Below are 19,129 nucleotides of genomic sequence, written 5' to 3'. Positions count from 1 at the left end.
TTAAAGTTATATTTAGAACCTAGCTTAGAAATCATATAGCATTTTAAAAAACACAATCTGAGATGTCTCTCAATAGAAACCACAACTACTTGTGCAGAGCTAAAGAACTCTGCTAAAGACACATATTTGCTAACATGCTGTAGTAGAACTGCATTTTTGAGCCTGGATATCTTCTCTGACCTCTCTGTTGTGGTCTTGTTAATGACCTGTCACAGTCAAAAGAAAAAGTCTTTTGGAGACGTCTGATATGATTTGCTTTGTGGTGATTACTGTGTCTCCTCAGTTGCTCACTGTGAGCACAGAAGCAGGTACCCACTCTGCTTGTGGAGACTCACGTACATCACACCCAACCCTGGTCTGTTCAGGGGTAGGAATCCTGACAAATATTTAAAGTTTATGGGATTTCTGGTCTCGATTTCTTTGAAAAAAAAAAATAAAAAATTGCCAGTACATTTTAAACCTAGAGGTCTGAAACTCTCCATTATCCTACATCTCATACGGGAGGGCGACTGCACTAGAACGGGTATGAACGATGCCTCGTTACTCTAAGGCTCTTCTGTCATCCCAAAGGCTGTACACTCTAAGTTTTTGGCTGTTTGCAGCATTCCTAACGTGCAGCAGGTCAAGTACTCCTGTCTGAGCATCAGTTATTTGAGAAAGAATCCCCTGCTGGTGGGTTGTGAGCGAGGACGGGCACTTCTGGGGGATCCTGTCTGATGCCAAGAGGTTTCCAACACAGCACAGCGCTGTGGGGCTCTGAGCATTCAGGAAGCACAGGAATGGTGAGGATGACATTGCTCAACTAAACCCTCCGTGCTAAACTTTGCTCTATGTTTGCACCGATGCCAAACAGCACTGCAGTCAGTCAGACTGTATGTGGTGGCAATATTTTGCTAGCATGAGGTCAGGATCCCATTACAAGCCTGAGGCTGAGAGTTTATCTGCCTCTTTTCATGTGAGAGAACCATTTATATGCCCCTCCAGCTCTCAGAAATGTTGTTATTGGCATATACGTTATTTTTAGAAATTGCATTAGATATTTCATTCTCTGTCATCAGTTACCTGGGGGAAAAAAAAAAAAAAAAAAAAAGAGAAAAACCAAAAAGAGAGAAAAACCAAAAAAAACAGGTAGCACAACTTGACTGTGATATAAATGTTTCATTCATTCATTGAAAAATGTGATAAGCGAGAGAGATGTGGGTTGGAAAGGTGGCCAGCAGCCTGGAAAGCACGTGATAGGAGCTGGGAAACAGCAAAGTGGATATCTGCACTTCAGCTGAATGCTTAAACTTTGTTCCAGACCATTAGGGTTGAACGTTTGCAACCAACAGTGATGTGAGTAACACATATTTGAGCGCAGTGTGCACAGTATTTTCCATTTACTCTGCCCTCATGCTGGTATTTTATTTTTTCTTTCTGTGAAAAATAGGAAGGATCACATTTGACAGATGTGAAATGTAATCCCAAAGTTACAACTCATCTTAATCCAAAATACTCCAAGTTCATTAATGGAGGTTTGCAGGCAAAATATAACTCTGGAAGACCCAGAGGGAAAAGGCTGAGCTTACAGTGATGCTCAAGAGTCAGAGTGGCTGCTGAGGGTGATCTAAGTTGAGGTCCACGGAAATTTAGATACTTCCTCACATCTTTGTGCCTTTGTGTAGGTTGCCAATCTGAAAGTATTGTCATATGTTTATTTCAGGTCAAACTACTCACAGTGAAATTCTTCCATGCTTTGTAGGCTTTGTCTGCCTGAGCAAAACAAGTGGTATTTAAAGGATCTTTTCTATTGCCACATAAAAATGATTGATATGATTATGTATGTGCAGGAGTGACATTTACCAACACAATACTCTGTTATTCTACTCATAATTTGATTTTAAGTCCCTCAGTCATCACTGTGACATTAAACGATAGAAATAGTATTCCAATGGTCATTAAGGAAACAAATGGAAAATACATACACAGATATTTTTGCCCTTAAATCAGGCTGTTAAACCTCCTGAGCATGGAATTAAAAGTGAATCCAAACAGTGATTTAAATATTTATATGACTAAAATCCTGCCTAAGCCATGTGTTTGTCATGACCATATATTCTACCGCAAAGTATCTGTTGTTATAAGCACAGACATAACAGCAGGGTATTTTTGTAAAATTAAAAGAGAATACTTATCGTAAAATACAGCATACAGACCAGCAATTACAGCTTATGAGCAAGGTTTATTTGAAGCAAAGTGCAATAATGAAGTATTTCTGTGAGAAAACAAGAATTAATTTTTAACAAGAAGTACACAACATTGTTTTCAAACAAGTGGAATTGCTTTTAGTGTTGTTGCTATGTTCAAATCCTCCCCAAATTACAAAGAAATATCTTCCATTCTTCAGTATAATGGGAAGATGTTCTCTCTAAGTGTTCTGGTCCCACAAGCATAGTTTTATCCTGTGTCTTCCGAGTTCCACGCTGCTTGACATTAGTTCTGTTCCCTCTAACACTCTTCAGCCTTTGCAGCTCTTTGAAGTAAAATAGGGAGCCGTGGATCTGAAAATCAGAGATTCCTGAATGCTCTCAGGAGGTTCCCTGCCATTGTTTGTTCCTGAAACAAGTCTTGTAGCAGTGTCAGTAGCCACCAGCTAATGGCAGCGGGGCTGCGGGCCAGGAAAGGGAAAATAGCTCATTGCAAATGACCTGTGCTGTTGGGGATGCTCAATCTGAACAAGCCATTATCACTGTGCCCTCTCTCACAGCTGCCTGGCCCATACAGGATATGCTGTGTTGAACCAGTTTTCTTCAGATTCACCCTGCTGGGGCCGTGGAAGTGGCTGCTTATTAGCAGGGAAACCTCACGTCTGTGTTCCGTTTATATCCTGTCCAAAATCTAACACCAGCGGGCAAGGAAATGGATTACCTCTTCTCCATGGAAATAGAGAGACTAAGCTGCCCAACTGGAATATTGATTTCCTTTAACAGCAGACGCTGTAGTCAAATAGTGGAGAGTAAACAGCTTAAAGGTTAGGTTTGCTTAGCTGGACGAGACTCATCTCTGGCGTGTCTGAAACAGAATTTCCTGAGCTTTGCCTGTTATTGATCCAGCTATGCTAAGAGAGGAGAGGTGAGGCCAGCAGCATTTCAAGGATATTAAGCCTACCACATACAGATTTTGCACTATATGATTGAGGTATTTGTAGTGAAGCAATGGCCTGCATTAAGAAGGGAAATCAGTGACTTACAGAAGTGTATGGTCTTCAAGTTGGCCAATAAGCTGGATTTGGTCTGTCAGGAGGTACAGCAGCCAGGAGCCAAAAAAAGGGCACGGCTCTGCCTTGGTCCTGCTGTGCCTGTTTCCATCAACATGGGAAATGCTCTGAAATCTCTAAGGAGACAGGCTGCAGGGGCCAGCTCCTGCAGCAGCAGATAACCTGCTTCCCTAAATCCTTTCCCAGAGGGCACTGTCACTGCTTGTCCCCTGTGCTTTCCTCCATCTTCCTCCTTTTCCAGAGAGGTTTGTCCCACTCCAAGCTTCCTCACTTACACTTTGCCACCTGAGAGGTTCAGAGACAGAAAGACAAAGAAGCACAGAGTGGTGAGAAAGCAGTGCTTGCAAGGGTAGTGTCAGCTCAGTCCCTGCTCCTGTACTGTATATATTCTAATTATTTCTCCTTACAAAAGAAAGTGAGTCTTATAACAAGACAGAGAGGTGACGTTTTGGGAATTAGGTTGAGGGTTTTGATTTGTTTGGGTTTTTAAACATAGTCTGGGGAAAAAAAAAAATACTATAATGATAGAATATATATTATAACTCTTTCAGGACTTTTACATATACAAATAAAAGGAAGAGATTCCAATTTAAATTTAAACAAACAAAAAAAACCCCAGCAAACAAACAAAAAAGAAAAAACAACAAACCAGATTCAAATGTAATGTGCTGGCTCTCTAAGAACAGGTGTTGCAGCCCACACTTAGCTTTAGGCATCATGTTTCAGGATGCATTTCTCTGCAGGATCAGTGTCCATCCATTAGAAAGAAGGACCTTCCTGCAGAGGATGACTCAGACCCCCAAAGCCGAGCTCCTGCCCCAAATTAGCCTTTCACAGTGTGTGTCTCTGCATGTCCTGGCTGGAGGTGCTCACCCTTCTGATGCAGGAACCTGAGTTATGTGCTTAAAGGCAGTAGGTGTGATTGCACCCCAGCATTGCACTGCAGGGCTGTTGTGATGCTGTCCAAGTTACAGGCTGTCTAAAGGAGTTAGAAAGAACTGATTATCTCTGGGAAGAGTCATTTAGTCACCAGACACACATTAAAAGGTTGTTTTCTTATCATGCTTCCAGAAGTATGACTACCAAATATAATTATGAACACAGCAGTACTCGAAGTCCAAGTCTCTTTAATTGCACAATGAAAAATTAATTTTCAAGGAGCAGATTAATAAGTATTACTTTTTGAACAAATATTTTCTACCTCCAATTAAAACATGAAGGTGTTTTTTTCCCAAATCAATTTGCATTTTGGTTGTGCACGTTTTTATGTGGACCATAACCAAAAGAGTTTAAAAAGAAACAGACACTGTGTGTGCAATATGACAAAATTGTCATGTAATTCTCTGACCCAAAATATGGAGTTCCTTGCAGACTTACTCTCTGCTGTTACTTTTTCTTCATTAACGAAACAGCTTGGCATAACTAGATTTTCTTCCTCCCTCCCTGTCTACCTCTTTCAAGTATTAAACTTCTTCCTTCCGCACCTTCCCCACAAAGTCAAGAAACAGTTTGTTTTCAGGTCTGTTTTAAGCCTCTGAACCTGCACATCAAATAAACCAAGCTAGTTCCTCAGTGGATGAAAGATGGAGGGGAAATATTAATAAGGTTCTTGTTGACTCAACGTAGCTTCAACTGGAACCCCAATAGTTTATTCTGGTTTATATTTGGAGATATATGCAAGTCTATTCCTGTGCTGCCCCTGTCAAATGATGGCGATGATACTGCTGTAAAGGAAAAGGATTCAAATCAAAAGATTTACACTACTTAAAACAAAAAGAGCTTTATCCTTTAAATGTGAAACGTTCTCCATAATAATAAGGCACTTAAACATAGACTTTCTTTTGATTGTTAGAGCAGCAATAAAGTCCAGCCAAACCCCTTACTCAGTCCTTGAGAGTTGGTTTCCATATTATCAGAGACACAAATGCCAGCTTAAGCCAGCAGGTGCTCAGAAATGGTCATTGTAAGAGAAACTTTAGAGACTCACAGTGGATCTCACAAAAAGAGAATACCATTTTCCCTATTTTGTTAGCGACTTTATTTCTCACTGCAGCCATGGAAGCTGTTTGCTGGAGGTTTTTCTCCCTTGCAACAGAACCTTGGCATAGGTAGTGAAGTACTTTGGTGGAATGTCTCAGTCTCTGAAAGGCTTTGGTCTGACTGTGTTCATGCACCTTTTGTTTTCTCTCAGTGTTTGGTTCCTGAGACTTACTGGCATGAATGTTCAAAATGAATTTCAAAGATGCATATGCATGTCACCATGGGAACTGAAGGCTGATCTCAAACAGCAGAGCTGCTGCTGGGGTGATTGTGTGCTTTATCCAGTTTGGGCATGGAGGCAATGCCATGTGAATTATCTGAGTAGTCACACAGCAGCTGTGGTGGTTACAACCAGCACAAGCTTCTTTGCCACTGATCTGGTGGGGGTAAGAATATCTCCTGACTGTGAAATGATCTTAAATTACAGTGGCTGAAAGAAGTATATTTTGTTTGTGCAAACTAGTAACAGAAAAGAAAGCTAAAATGAACATTTTTTGCCCTTATTTATTTGCTCAGCTCAGTCTCGGTCTTGAATCCTCTGTCTTCACTTAATGGTATGTAGGCTTTACAACTTCATTTCCAGATTTTGTTTGAGAACTGTGTAAGGGGAAACATCCATATGCTGCTTGATGGAAGAGAACATTTTCTTTTAAAATTACTTTTATTGGGAGGACGAGAAGCCAGTTGTTTCACTTTTCAAGGCATTACTTTAGTTGTTATTGTGCGCTAAGGAAAAAAATGCCACAGTTAGCCAAGCGTTTCACTGTTTTATTGTTCTTTATAGCAGTCCCATGCTCTGTGGCAGCCACCATAAGCTTAGACACTTCACCAACTTCTGTACTAGTTAAACAGACTGTAGGTCTGTAAGAATATTCGCTGTTCGTGAATTAGTCAGAAATTAGTTGATACTTAGGATGTAATTCCTAAGGTAGCAAAGAGGGGGTTTTGCATAACTAATATATTGATCTTTGAACTGCCTTTAATTCATAATTTCCATCAATCAGTGCAGGTACTGCATCCCCCAAATTGATGAAGTCCAAAATTATGAAGGCTTGAAGTAATAAAGCAAACAGAAAATGTTGCTAGGCTTCGTAGTTTAGCTTTGTAGTAATTTATTCAGCATCACAGCTCTGTAGCGGAATCATTCTTCTGGATGAAGTGCTTTCATCCCAGCTAGGTGAAGCGATAGGAATTTTTCTTCCCCCCTCTCTAGTTTGAGGAAGGAATAGCCTTATACTGCACAACCCTTATGGCACCTCAAAGTGGGTGAAAGAAGAAACAGAGTGGAAAATTGCCCAGCTTTCATGAACTGGCACCCGTGAACCTGGCTGTAGGGTAGATGCTTTCCACTGGCTTCAGTGGTCACCTGGGGGTCACAAAAAGGGCTGTCACAAAAGGGCTTGAAGTTAGAAACACCACAGGTAAAACAGAAGAGTAATTACTCCCTTCTCAGCAAAAAGAAATAAGTCATTTAGCATCCAATTATTACTGAAGCACTTCCTGCCCATCAGGTTCTTTTCTGAGCTAGTTTTAAAGATACAATGAATATAAGTTTCAGACTGCACGAAATGCAAATTGTGCCAAGTTCTGGCAATAAAAGTAATGGTTTTTTCTATACTTTACTGTTTGATTTATTCGTAGATGTTTTGAGAAATCCATGCAGTACAATTTTGGTGCTATTGCCTGCTAAAGATTTTCCCTCCTTTCCTTTTATTGGCCCCATTTCTCCCACACACAAATCCACAAAGCCACAGATGCTCCATTACAATGATGTCAGTCTTGCTACATGCTCCAGCTGTTTGGTAGGTACATTTATAAAGTTCAGCCTTTTACATTATGCCATAAATGTATATTTCATGTATAAACATAAAGTTAACATATTGCAGATCACTCTAAGTGTAATTTTAATGGAGGTTCAGTAAGTTTAAAAAATACTGAAAAGCATTTAATCTTTCCGTTGGCAACATTTTTATAGAAAGTTTTCCAAATTTTTTTTCTTAGGCTAGGTTTAAATATTCCCTGCCCTCTCTGCTATTTCATCTTCTGTGATCTTTGGAAAAAGTAGGGGGTTATTATAGTAAGACAATATGTATTTTAAAGAAAGATGTCTGAGGAAAAATATGTTTCTCTCCACATCTTCTTGGTGCTCAAACCCTCACTTAGCGTTCTGTACATTCACCAGCAAACCATGCTGCAAAACACCTAATTCTTGGAATTGCCAGATTTCAGTGATATTTGAGATGGCCAATATGCTGCTGATAAAATGTATAAATTCTAACAGATTGTTTTAAAATTTCATGAAGAATTGTGTCTGAGCCTTAAAGCCATTCTTTGTATTGTGTCCTGAGTTTTAAAGGAAAAGCTAAATAGTCTCTATTTGGCTCTACCTTTTGCCCCTTTTCTCTATGGTATGTGCTGAAGTGTTCAGCTCTCTGAAACTCTGTGCATCACTGACTGATGCCCATAGGATCCTTCTCTGGTCTCGCCTGGGTGCTTTCCTTCTTACAAAAAATTCTTTATTTTTTTTGCTCTCCCTTTGAGTTTGCCTACTCTGTCTTCATTTGAACATGGTACTAAGTTATCACCGTATTTATACCAGATAGCCATTATTCTAAAGTAAATTGCCTTGGAAGATTTTTGAGGCCTAATCTCTGTTTTGTTGGCTCAATAATAAACTGGCTCTCAAGAGGTCAGATGAAAGCTGAGATCAGGAGTTGGTGTTGCTTCAAGCAAGACCCAGAGTATACAAAGGCCCTAAAAATACAAGTGTAGAGACTCAAGTTTGAGACTGAGCTACCAGAGCACGGCTGCAGAAGAACCTTCATTAATGTTGTGGGTCTGTTCCCTTCCAGACTGTAAATATGTAAAAGTCTGATAAACTCCCAGTAAGAACCAGTGATGATGATAATGTCGCCATTATCTGTTTTCTTTTTAATTTTCAGGTCTTTTGTTATCCAGCAGATCCCAAGTAGCAACCTCTTCATGGTGGTAGTAGATAATGAGTGCTTCTGTGATTCTATCCCACCGATTACCATGGCACCTATAGAAATAAGGTATATCCTTTTATTTACAAACTGCTCAGAAAGAGATTCAAGATGCAAATACTGAATTTCTTAACATGGAAAAGTTGCAATACATGACATCCTCACCCATTATATGTGCTGTTTGAAATTAAGCAGTCTGGGAATACGTTCTCACTATTTTTTCAATGAAAATTCACTTCTTTTTTTTTTTTTTTTTTTTTTTTTTTTTTTTTTTTTTTTTTAAATATTATGCAATATTACGTGGATCTTATGTAGCATAAGGCCATGATCATCTTTGGACAGCTGAATATTAAGCATTTCAAATTAGGCACTAAGTATGAAGTATGTAATTTTCTTATAGGGATGGACCTCATTATACTGGAACGTATAGAAGTCCTTCTAATACAGATATCTCTTTATTTAAGGTTTGACTGGAGCATTGAAAATGTTTCAGAATGCTGCTTTCCAAAACTACAAAAATTTAACAAAGTAAATATACTGCTTGATTTTTGGTTGCTCCACTTCCTATTTTTTGCTGTTCTGTAGTTCAGGTAGTTCAGGATTTGGTTTTTTTCCCTGAGTTGGAATTTGTCAAAAGCAGCCTGCATTGTGCTTTTATTGCAGACTTATGGAAAGATAGGTCAGTGGTGTAAGTGCACATGTGCTGTTCAAAACATAGATCACAGAGAGGAAAGCACTGGAATCACTTTCTTTTTCTTGTGGTGATCACACATCCATTAAAACCTTGGGGTTTTAATGGAGAGGAAGGAAGGAGCTGAAAGATTTTCACTGTATTCATTTCAAAACACTGCCATGAGAATGCAATGCTTAGAGCATCTCTCCTTAACTGCCTTGTACATAATGAATCCCTTAAATGTGAACGGTTAAAATCTCAGAAGATAAGAAGACGCCCAGAATCTTGTCATGGATTTCACCCTGAAGTGAGTTTCTATTTGTTTTTCCTTTCTTTTGAACTCTGGTAAATTTTTTATTTCTTTAAAAATAATTAATAGGAAGCCTGTCTTCCAAGATGAAATGTTGGGAAATATTCAGGAGTCAGGGAAGTGAGGGAAATTGTAATTGCTACGAGTCTTTTTTGTACTCATGTAGACAGTGTCTTGAGCTGCTGCTTTTGCAGACTGGTTTGTGTGTCAGAGAACGTGGTGGGATGTGAGCACTGGCAGCCAGGAATATCAGAGAACTTACTCTGGCTCAAACAATGACCACAGGGCTCCTTGTTAGAGACGGCTGGGAACTTTGTGCTGTTAACCTTTGTCTCAGTAATTAGCTCCAGTATCATACCTGTCATGCTGTAGTCATTATGCTCACACATAATATTGCTTGGGAGGGATAGAAACCCCTCCACTACTTGTATTTACTGCTCTGTGTTCTGCACAATGCTCTCACACAGTGCCAAGGAGAGCTGATAGAGACCAGGATGTGATTGCAGTGGCTCGTACAGCATAGGTTCATCCTTTTTACTCTGGAGTAACTTTAATTTCTGCCTCTGATGGTGTAATGAAACGTAGAACAAGATCTAAAGTATAAAGTGGAGGGGATGGTGTAGCGCTTGTTGTTCCAGTCTAAAAACTGAAACCTAAACTTGTTCAACTCAAACCCTTATATTACTTCCCAAGTATATTTTATTTATGGGCTTTGTTGTTTGCACCAGTGCTCCCTATGCCTGTGTTTGCTAAAAAAATCATGTGTCATAATTGACTGTAGTGGCTTGTATTTATTTTCCTTTGTTGTTGTTTTATTTTCTTTAGGAAAATGCAAGAGAATGTGGTGGTGTCTCAGGCCTTAGTGCTAAACCTTCTCTTGTTCTTCTTGCTCTGCTATTGACGATTTTCTCCAGGTGACAGTGACTGATGTGTTCAACAGCATGCTAAAACTTGGATAAACTGTGAACTGGGAAATGGTGCAACATAGAGGACATGAAATATAGTCAGAGCATCAGCATTTCATGATTTTAAACTGTTGGTGATATAAATTCTTAAAGATATGTTGAAAAAAGGTTTAACTTTTTACTTTGCAAGTCATGCAGATGTGAATTTGGCATATGGCAGTCATGATCCATCAAAAAAGGACTTGGTAGATAGAGGTGACCATTGCTTTGTCCCATTGAGAACAATTTAAACTGTGTACTTTTTTCAATAAAGTATATTAAAATCACAGTTTCAGAGTGTATTTTAAGTATGCTAATATATTTGTTCAAATAATGAATGATGGGAAGAAAATAAAATAAATGGATGATATTTTATTATGCTTTTAGCCTCTTTCTGAAAAAGCTCAGAGAAGGAAATGGGGACTTGTCTTTTATAACAGGGCAGAAGAGCTTTTATTGACAAGTTAAGGCAGTACCTGTGTGTGTGTGAAGCTGAGCAGGTAATACATGGTGCTGAACTATAAATGTTTGGTTTCTGGAAATAGCTATAAAATATCTGCATTAAGAAAGTGAATCAAAGCCTTATCAAAGCCTCGGTTGTAACTTAGGCAAGCTTTGGGTCAGATTGGTTGATTTGGCTGCAGATGGCAAAAATCAAGTTCTTTTTGTCTAAAGGGCCAGGAAGACATGCAGGGTAGCCCACATCAAAGGGTGACGCTGTTCTGCTGCTGTTCTGCCCTCCAGATCTCACGTCAGACAGGAGCTCATCAGGAGGAAAGTGACAAGCAGAGAAAGTCTGGCTTGCAACACATCTGTGTCAGCAGAACCCATTATTGGTTTTCACTGAGTGTCCCTGATGGCAGGCAAAGATCTAGACCAGTATGCTTTTTATTCCAGGCCCTACATTCTACTCTGTAAGGGAAATGAGGTAATAAAGATGAGCATATTCCTTTTGCAATTGGCAGCAAAGTCCCTGCTGTGGACGTATTTGCTGAAGATCTTGATCTTTGAACTACAGTGATCTCAGTTTGTGTTTGGAGTTTTATACGAAGCAGAATGCTATCAAATGATGACCTGTCCTCCTAACAATATAATACATTAAATGCAAAATAAAATGCCACTGGTCTAAATCTGGTGCTTGGAGACTGCAGTTTCCTGGTTGGGTGTGAGTTTGCTTTCAGCCTTGGATAAATGCTAAGCAGATTTGCTGCGTATCCTGGTTGGGACAGGGACCTAGGCCACGGAGAGGGGCTTTGTTTTAGAGAATACTATCCAGCTTGTAAGGGGAAGAACTAGTAAAACAAAATTCCCACTCCAATGCTTTAATGGATTCAAATGCACTGGTATTCCCTCTGATTCTGAAACCATACAGGTCTTTGTACTCGTAAATTTCTTTTCCTCTATTTTTTTTTTTTTTTTTTAGTGTCTTTCTAAAGACTTCTCTGTCCCTGCTTATTGGTCTCAAAATCTCTCACTATGGAATAATTTTCCAGCTGAGATTCAGTCAAACTGTTGTCCTAGTGACATGCTGTGTTTACTAAGCACATTGGGAACTCAAGGCATTTTCTCCACTTGGGCTGACTTGGATATCCTGCGGTTCTTTACTTGGTTTTTCTCTGAGCTCCCTTACTGTCCATCATTGTCACAAAAAAATGAATGTCAATTCTTTATAAATAAAGCATTTAACTTCTGATTCTCCATCTGGGTTTCCAGAATTCACAACATTGCGGGCTCAAAACACTTTTGTATATCTGATTAAATTATTCTGTAATGATATTTAATTATTATAGCCAATACAATACAATACAGGTGATTTTCCTTGTTAGTAGAAAGTGAAAAAAAGCATCTTTCTCATTGTAGATATTGAAAAGCTCTGCATACAATTGTCTGATGTGTTAATCATCATTGCTTACAAAGAAAGGAATTACATGAATGGAGAAAGTTTATTTCTACAGAATCTAGGTGAAAATCCATAATAGTAATTCATTGTTCATTTTGGAAAGAGATGGGTAATTTTTTAATTACAAAGGAGCCAGAGAGTGGCAAGAGAGTATAAAGTACTTATTGAAGACATCTTTTTAATTTTGTATCTATTCTTTGGCAGGTTCTGGTGCAGTGTGAACCCAGGTTGATAAAGCCAGTCAGGAAAAATAGACACAAGGCCAAGAGACTCCAGGGTGTGTGTGTGTGCGCGCCAGTCAGTCCCTTCTCCAGAGGAAATGGCTGCAGCAGGAGCAGCCTGGCCTGAACACAGAAATGATGGTTATGAGCTTCACGGGACAGAGATCAGGGCCTGGCTGAAACAGATTTCCAGGAAAGCTGATCTCATGCTCGTGCTTGAGTCCGCTGGTCTCTGTGTCCTTAACTCTGAAGCTGTGAAGATATCCTACCATGAAGTGGGTCTGTGCTGTCATTCCTGTGCCTGTGTCAAGTCATAGAAAGTTATGGAATTTAATTCCATTACCTCACTAATCCGAGATGCTGTTCCTCTTAAATACTAAAATTATTATGCAAGGTCTGATGCAAAGTCAGTTGCAGTAAAAAGCAAAACAAATATGTGTGCATATGCATACGTACATGTGCATATGTGTGAGCTACATGTAGTTTTAATAAACAGGAAATTCTGACATTTTCTGTATCTTTTATCTCCCTGAATCTGAGGACAAATCCAAGGAGAACTGGGACAACTGTTCAATCATTTTCTGCACAGCAAGAGGCAGAACTAAAAGCTTTAGCTTTTGCAGGGCTTGGATCTTTTTTCTTCTTTACTCTCCTTGCTAATGGCATTGATTTGCAACTTATTAGCCCCAGCTGCCTCCTCTTCCTTTAATCTTGATAAAGTAAAAGCTGTCTGGGGGCTCAGGCCTGGCCACGGACACTCCATTTTCTAATAGTTTTGTGTGGGAAAACTGTCCACAACTGTCAGTGCTGCAAACACTCCTTTAAAATCCTGTAAGCCAGAGAGCCTGGGGCAGGTTTCCACAGCTGTGCTATCTCCTCTCATTGTTTTTGTGGCGCTGGGACTGCCTGAGCCACTGCGCTTCGCTGCCAGGGCCAGCTCTGCAAGATGTGTGTTCAGCGACACAGGTGGGTGCCCTGGGCAAGAAGATATTTAAAAGCAGCAGTAATTGTTTCATTACCTAAATAGCTTCAAGAGGCTGTTTCAGTTTTCTTCTGAGAGCAGGAGCCCCGGAACAAGGCACTGGCCTGTTTAGCCCTTTGAGTTCACGAAGTAAAATAGAAGTTTGGCTCGGAAGTTTTGTGGCTGGAAGCCTCCAGTTATTTCCATGTGTTTCCTGAGCCCTTTGTGGCCTTCAAGGACTTTTATATCTTGGTACATTCTGTGCCTCAGAAATTCCAGCTCGTGCAGATTTAATGTAAACAGGCACTCACAATTGGAAAGTCTTCTGCAGAAGAGTGCATCAAAACCTTTCACCCGTGGAAAATATTTAAATCTAATTTTCCTATTTGATTATTCTTTTTCCCTGAGCTGCTTCAGATGCTCCCAATAATATGCAGCTTTTTTTCTACTTGTTCAAATCCTTCCCCGAGTAGCTGCCTTGCTATTTATCTGGTGTACAGCAACATATTCCCTGTGGCAGGTCCAGCTCCCATGTATCTCCTGAGAGAGAAATGGTTCCCATGTACAGAGCCCAGAAGGTCTCACCGGAGTTTATCACAATCCAGTCTCAAGACAATTTTCTTCTCTCTTGTCTTTAGCCTTTGGCCCTTAAGCTCAGATCATATTTCCTCCAATATAATAATATTCTTGCTCTAGTTCCTTGGGAGGATTTTAATGTCCTCCTCAAGATTCAGTCCTATGTTTCTTCCCAAGAACAGTTTTTGGAAGAGGCTGTTATAACTTGGACACACCAACTCAGAGTCTGTTCTTGTGATGCTCTGGGTGGAAGGATATGTCTCCAACTCTTCCAGACTTTTTCCCTCCTTCCCATGGTGACTGTGGGTAACTATTTTATTGTTTGCACTTCAGTACAAATTATTTGTGAAGTCCACGGTTCTGCCCAGCAGATGCTTTGAAGAATTTCAAAGCGCGGTGTTAATTTAGGAAGGACTCATTGATTGTTCCTACATTAGACATTTTCTATTATTTTGTCCTAAGTCTCATGGTGTCTTAATTAAGAGTAGCCAGGTCAAACTATGGATTGATCCAGCCATCCAAGTGGTGAGAGACTAAAACCTTAAGACAATTTCCTTTTCAACAGTCTTAGCAGATTTAATTGCTCGTGACTCTGGCAGGAATAACCAGGTAATTGTGTTTGTGTCACACTACCCCCTAACACCTCAACAGGTGTCAAAAGCTCACATTTGCGCTCTGCTCACAGCTTCTGGAAGCTAATGAGGTGTGCTGGCAATGTAGAAATTTTCAGGCAATTCACACAAAATTGACAAAATAGTATTGAAAAAAATCAACGCGATATCACAAAAAGTGGCGTGGAAGCAATTGTGTTCCCTGTGATGCTTTCCTTATTAATTGCAAGTCCTTTGTTATCTTTAAACGGAATTGAGGAATTGAGGAATAAATTTCCAGGATGTCACGTCACAGTACTGTAAAATCCAAGATGCTTTTGAAGAGTTAAGCTCTGGTTCATTCAAGTAGTGCAGAATTTGGTTATCTCCTACTTGAATTCTTTTATCAAGAGGTTATAAGGAGTTGACAGCTAGTAGGGCCTCTGTAAGATCAAGCTGGAAAGCTGTTTTTTTCATTCCAGATGTGGTCTTGAACTGCACTTATATGTATGTTTAAAGCAGCCTTGTAAGAAAAGGTTACACTTGACAATTCTGAGTCAGGTTTGAACCTTAACACCAGGAGTTCAAGTGGTTAATGCTGGGTTTGTTTGACTATGTTAGGATTTAGTTTGCAGCTTTAACATGCTGGGCATTTCACTTCCAGGAGAAAGGGAAGATCAGGTTTCAGTTCATGGTGAGAAGTGTTTTGAATCAGCTATTTAAATGTCTTAGGCAGAGTGCTAAATGTTTAACAGAGGAAGCTAGTCGGGACTAGCTGGGATAGCTGCACTAACTGAGAATCCTTGGGGCACACATACAACGTGTGTGTGTGGATTCAGATGAATCCTGAAAGAGGGAACACAGAATCGTTTTGGGTTTTTCCTTTGTTATTCATTTGGCGTTGGTCAGTTGGGTTTAACTGGAAAAATGAAATATTATTTTTCATTTGCCCATCTTGTTTGGGGGGGTGTATGTGGGGGAGAATCAATTTGGAAGCAGTCAGCTGCATTCCTGGTTCTTCTGTTCTTGCTTCCTAGACATTACTGTGATATGTGCAATAGTTAAGAGAGAATCCCGTTTCTGACAATATTATTATAGTTAATGAAGCTGTTTAGGTACATCTGATTAATGTCTACAGATGTGAGTGAAATAATTAGGCGGGGGGGAAAGTAATCTATTACATTGCTAGTTTCTAAGCATCAAAGACAAACCAGAGCAACAATTAATTTGTAATTTTATTATCTCCAGCAGACTTTAAAAAGCAGGACATGAAACCCAGTCATAAAGGCTCTAATGGAGAGTTGTGATTTCCCATCATCAGATCTTTGTGGGTTTCAGAAAGGCATTTTTCTTTAAAGCTGACAATACTTCCTGCTCTTTCTTCTTCAGACTTTCAAAGTCTAAACTCAGAGAATTTCAAGAACTCCCAGGAAATCTGTCCTCTGGAGAAACAGTAAACAAAGAATATTTTGAATTCTGCTTAAAACCTGGAGTTAATATGATACACTTGAATTCATACAAGTATGGACTCAATAAGGGATATCTAGTTAATATCCTTTAGGTCCACTAGTAATGATATAAACAGAGATCTCTGTAGGAAGATAAATATTTTGCAAGATATAGAAAGGTCAAGAATTTTTATTTTCCACTGATAAAAGTTTTCTTGGCAGAAAACCTCCAGATTTTATTTAAAAGAAAAAGAAAAGCTTTAAAAACTTGGGTTTATGAGAACTCAGAGGGGCATTGTTTAAGTCCAGTTTTTAACCATGAAATCCTTTTGACATATGGCAGTCATTATGTATTTGCATCTGTCTATCTTGGAGGATTTTTTCTAATAGAAGATACTTAAAAGTTTCACATTTAACATATTTTTCAATAAACACTTGAGAACTCCTTAACAGTAAACAATGATCTTAAACTGCCTTGCCAAGCATGTAAATGATCTACAACTTCTAATACACCAAGATTGTTGCATATTTTCAGCCCTGCATTTGGGACCTCAAGGCAATGCTGTTTCAGATTAGGATAAACCATGAATTTCTTAACTGTTTCACTTGAGAGAAGAAGGCTTTATCGTTCTGATATTCATGGCAGAAAACCTGGAAATTTGTCCTGCCCATTCCTTTCCAAATACAGCAACCCTATCTTCATTAGCATCTGACAGATTTAAGATTAGTGGAGGATACCCTAATTCAAAAAAAAATTAAATACTCTGAGTAAAATAAACAGGAAACCCCCTTCTATGTTTTATACTGCTTTCCCTGCCTTTCCCTGAGCTTTTGCCTCAGTCTTACACAAGAAAAAAAATCCCTTGTAGCATGGCTACAGAGGAAAGCTTATGGTCTCTTGAAAGGGAAGACTGACATATTTTTCCCCCAGTCCTCTTGTACCTATCAATAGAAATATTCATGCCACCTTCTTGGAAATATTCTTCCTTTCATGTAGCCCTGCTGGTAAAGCTGGCTATGAACAGGGAGGGCATACAAGATTCAGCTTTCTTTTTATTTTTTTTTTTTAATGTTTTACAGAGTGAAATGAATTTTTTTGGGACGGCATTTTCGTGGCTTCTGTATACAGCAGTTTATATGAAAAAAAAAGAGACAACACACATTATTGCAGGCAGTGCCTGAGAATTTGGTGCATACTTGTGTTTGTGGCAGGGCAGCTGCCCAGGAGCCACCTTTGCTGTTTCAGAGTGAGCACAAGCAAGGACAGCACAGGCTGAAAGCTGTAGCAGATGAAGACAAGGGAACAGGGAGGGAAGTTTATTCCGAGTAAACTCTGAAAAATGGGAAAACAAAAAGACAAGCTACCCACTGAGCTTGGTTTGGTCTTGATTCAACAGATTTCCTCTGGAATTCTTCTACCGTATTGTCCTCTTTTTGCAGTTTGGGAGATGAAAATATAGAGAGCTCAGGACGTGAATCCTCTGGGATTCTGCATTTGTGTTTCAATCAGGAAGTAAGAGTAGTCTGGTGCTTGACCTAACTGGGCTGTAAATACTTTTCCCCAGAACTGCTACATTGAACAAATCAGGAAATAAAACTGAGGAGCTCAGGTTTCAGTCAGTTGTGTGCAAACAATGTGAAGATATGGCTCCAAAGAATTTCACCTATTAGCTGCAGGTTCAGCCTGTTAAACTGCAGTGTCCGGTGAGAAGATCTTCTAAATCAACGCAGAATAAGAAATCAAGTGTAAAATCACCTATATCTCACAAGTGCTGCTAGAGCCTTAGCCATTTTTTTTAATGGAAATAACAGCATTGTAGGGGCAGGTATCTTTTCCATATCTTTAGCTGGAGTATATAAAGCTCTTCATTTAAAGTATCTGTTATTTTAAGGTCAGTGCTATAAGTAAAGAAGCTGATTTGAAAAATAGCTCTTAAAGTATATACATTTATCATGCTTATCAGAAGTCACATTTTCTCTCAAAGAGAGAAATCTTGAATGGTGCCTGTAAGCCCTGAAGTATAATATCCTAAAAAGTCTGCTTTCTGGAAGAAGAGAGTATTAAACTAATCTTAAAGCCTTAACATAAGTAAGTACCTGTGAAACATTGCAAAATGTTCCCAAAAAGGCTCTTGGCCCATTTGTTACTGAACTTCTAGAAACATAAATTTCTATTACCAGCACTGTCTTCTGGAAGACATTTGCAACTCATATAAATGAAAAAACAGGCGCTTATCAAACAGACAATGCTTGAAAGTATCAGTAGATCAGGTTTGGGGTTTTTTTAGCGGCTGGATAATCACTGAAGAGGCACAATCACAGTATTCATGAAGAAGGAAAGAGAAAGCAAATGAATATAAAATTGATCTATCACTCTTTGTTCCAGTCTTTAGAGACTACTGACTCCACATCTGTTTCTTCTCCATAGTTTTATCATGATGGATCTTTTCTGCTTATAGAGCTCTAGGTCCTTTTAAATCCTTCCATTTTGTGTTTCTATTCCTACTCACTTTTTTTCCATGAGTTTTGAAAAACAATCGTAAAACACCCAAGAAACCACCAAACTCTAGTGTCATACAGAGGAAGGAAAAGAGCTCAGTGAATGTTTTTGGGGTTCTCATATAGTCTGCTGCCATTAGAAACAGAAAGATCAGTTTGGCACTGCTATAGGGAGTGTGTGTATATGTCTATTTGTATATGCCATAGGTCTGGGACATAGTGATGTTGTAAGGAGCATTATTTTCCTTATGCAGGCATTGATAAGCAACATGGCATCCAAGCACATCCTCACTTTCTGGTTCTCATTACACCTTCTTAACCCCACCTATGCCTATGCACTGGAGTGCCATAATTCATGGAATATTATGGGCCGTGTATATTTCAAGCTGGCTTCTCAAGTGACAGCATGACTCTTTTGAGCTCCTGGTCCAGTCTTCAGCAAAGAATGTAAATCCTTGTCTCCTGGTGAGTTTGAAGAGTGTGGCAGCATTCCCTCTATCCATGCTCTGCTCCCTACCCCTCCATTCATCTACATTCCCTACTGCCTCCAAAGTGTTGGATGTATGAGATGGGAGGTAAAATTAGGAAAGAAAATCCATTGAGAAGCCCCGAAATGAGAAGCATTTTGTTTTCAGTTCTCTTTGCTTTTACCTGGTGTTTCTCAAGGATTTCTTGGGGAGAATTATTTTCAGTTCCTGTTTATACATTATATAATGTGCTTTTTAGC

The 19,129-nt window shown here is 39.3% G+C and overlaps 1 protein-coding gene across 2 annotated transcripts in view; it reads left to right on the top strand.

Moving 5' to 3' along the window:
* CACNA2D3 (calcium voltage-gated channel auxiliary subunit alpha2delta 3) overlaps nucleotides 1–10,496 on the top strand; it is a 396,842-nt gene extending 386,346 nt beyond the window's left edge. For both annotated transcript variants that reach the window (XM_058422243.1, XM_058422242.1), the window contains 3 exons: nucleotides 8,239–8,354; nucleotides 9,181–9,260; nucleotides 10,089–10,496. In XM_058422243.1, the coding sequence (XP_058278226.1) occupies nucleotides 8,239–8,354; nucleotides 9,181–9,260; nucleotides 10,089–10,181 (289 nt within the window). In that variant the 3' untranslated portion in view covers nucleotides 10,182–10,496. The remainder of the gene's footprint in view (nucleotides 1–8,238; nucleotides 8,355–9,180; nucleotides 9,261–10,088) is intronic.
* Nucleotides 10,497–19,129: the final 8,633 nt, after the last annotated feature.

Source organism: Hirundo rustica, chromosome 12 (assembly GCF_015227805.2).
Source record: "Hirundo rustica isolate bHirRus1 chromosome 12, bHirRus1.pri.v3, whole genome shotgun sequence".
In the NCBI taxonomy this organism is placed as follows: domain Eukaryota; kingdom Metazoa; phylum Chordata; class Aves; order Passeriformes; family Hirundinidae; genus Hirundo; species Hirundo rustica.
Note: the sequence above shows the minus strand (reverse complement) of the source record. Positions and strands in the feature narration are given on the sequence as shown.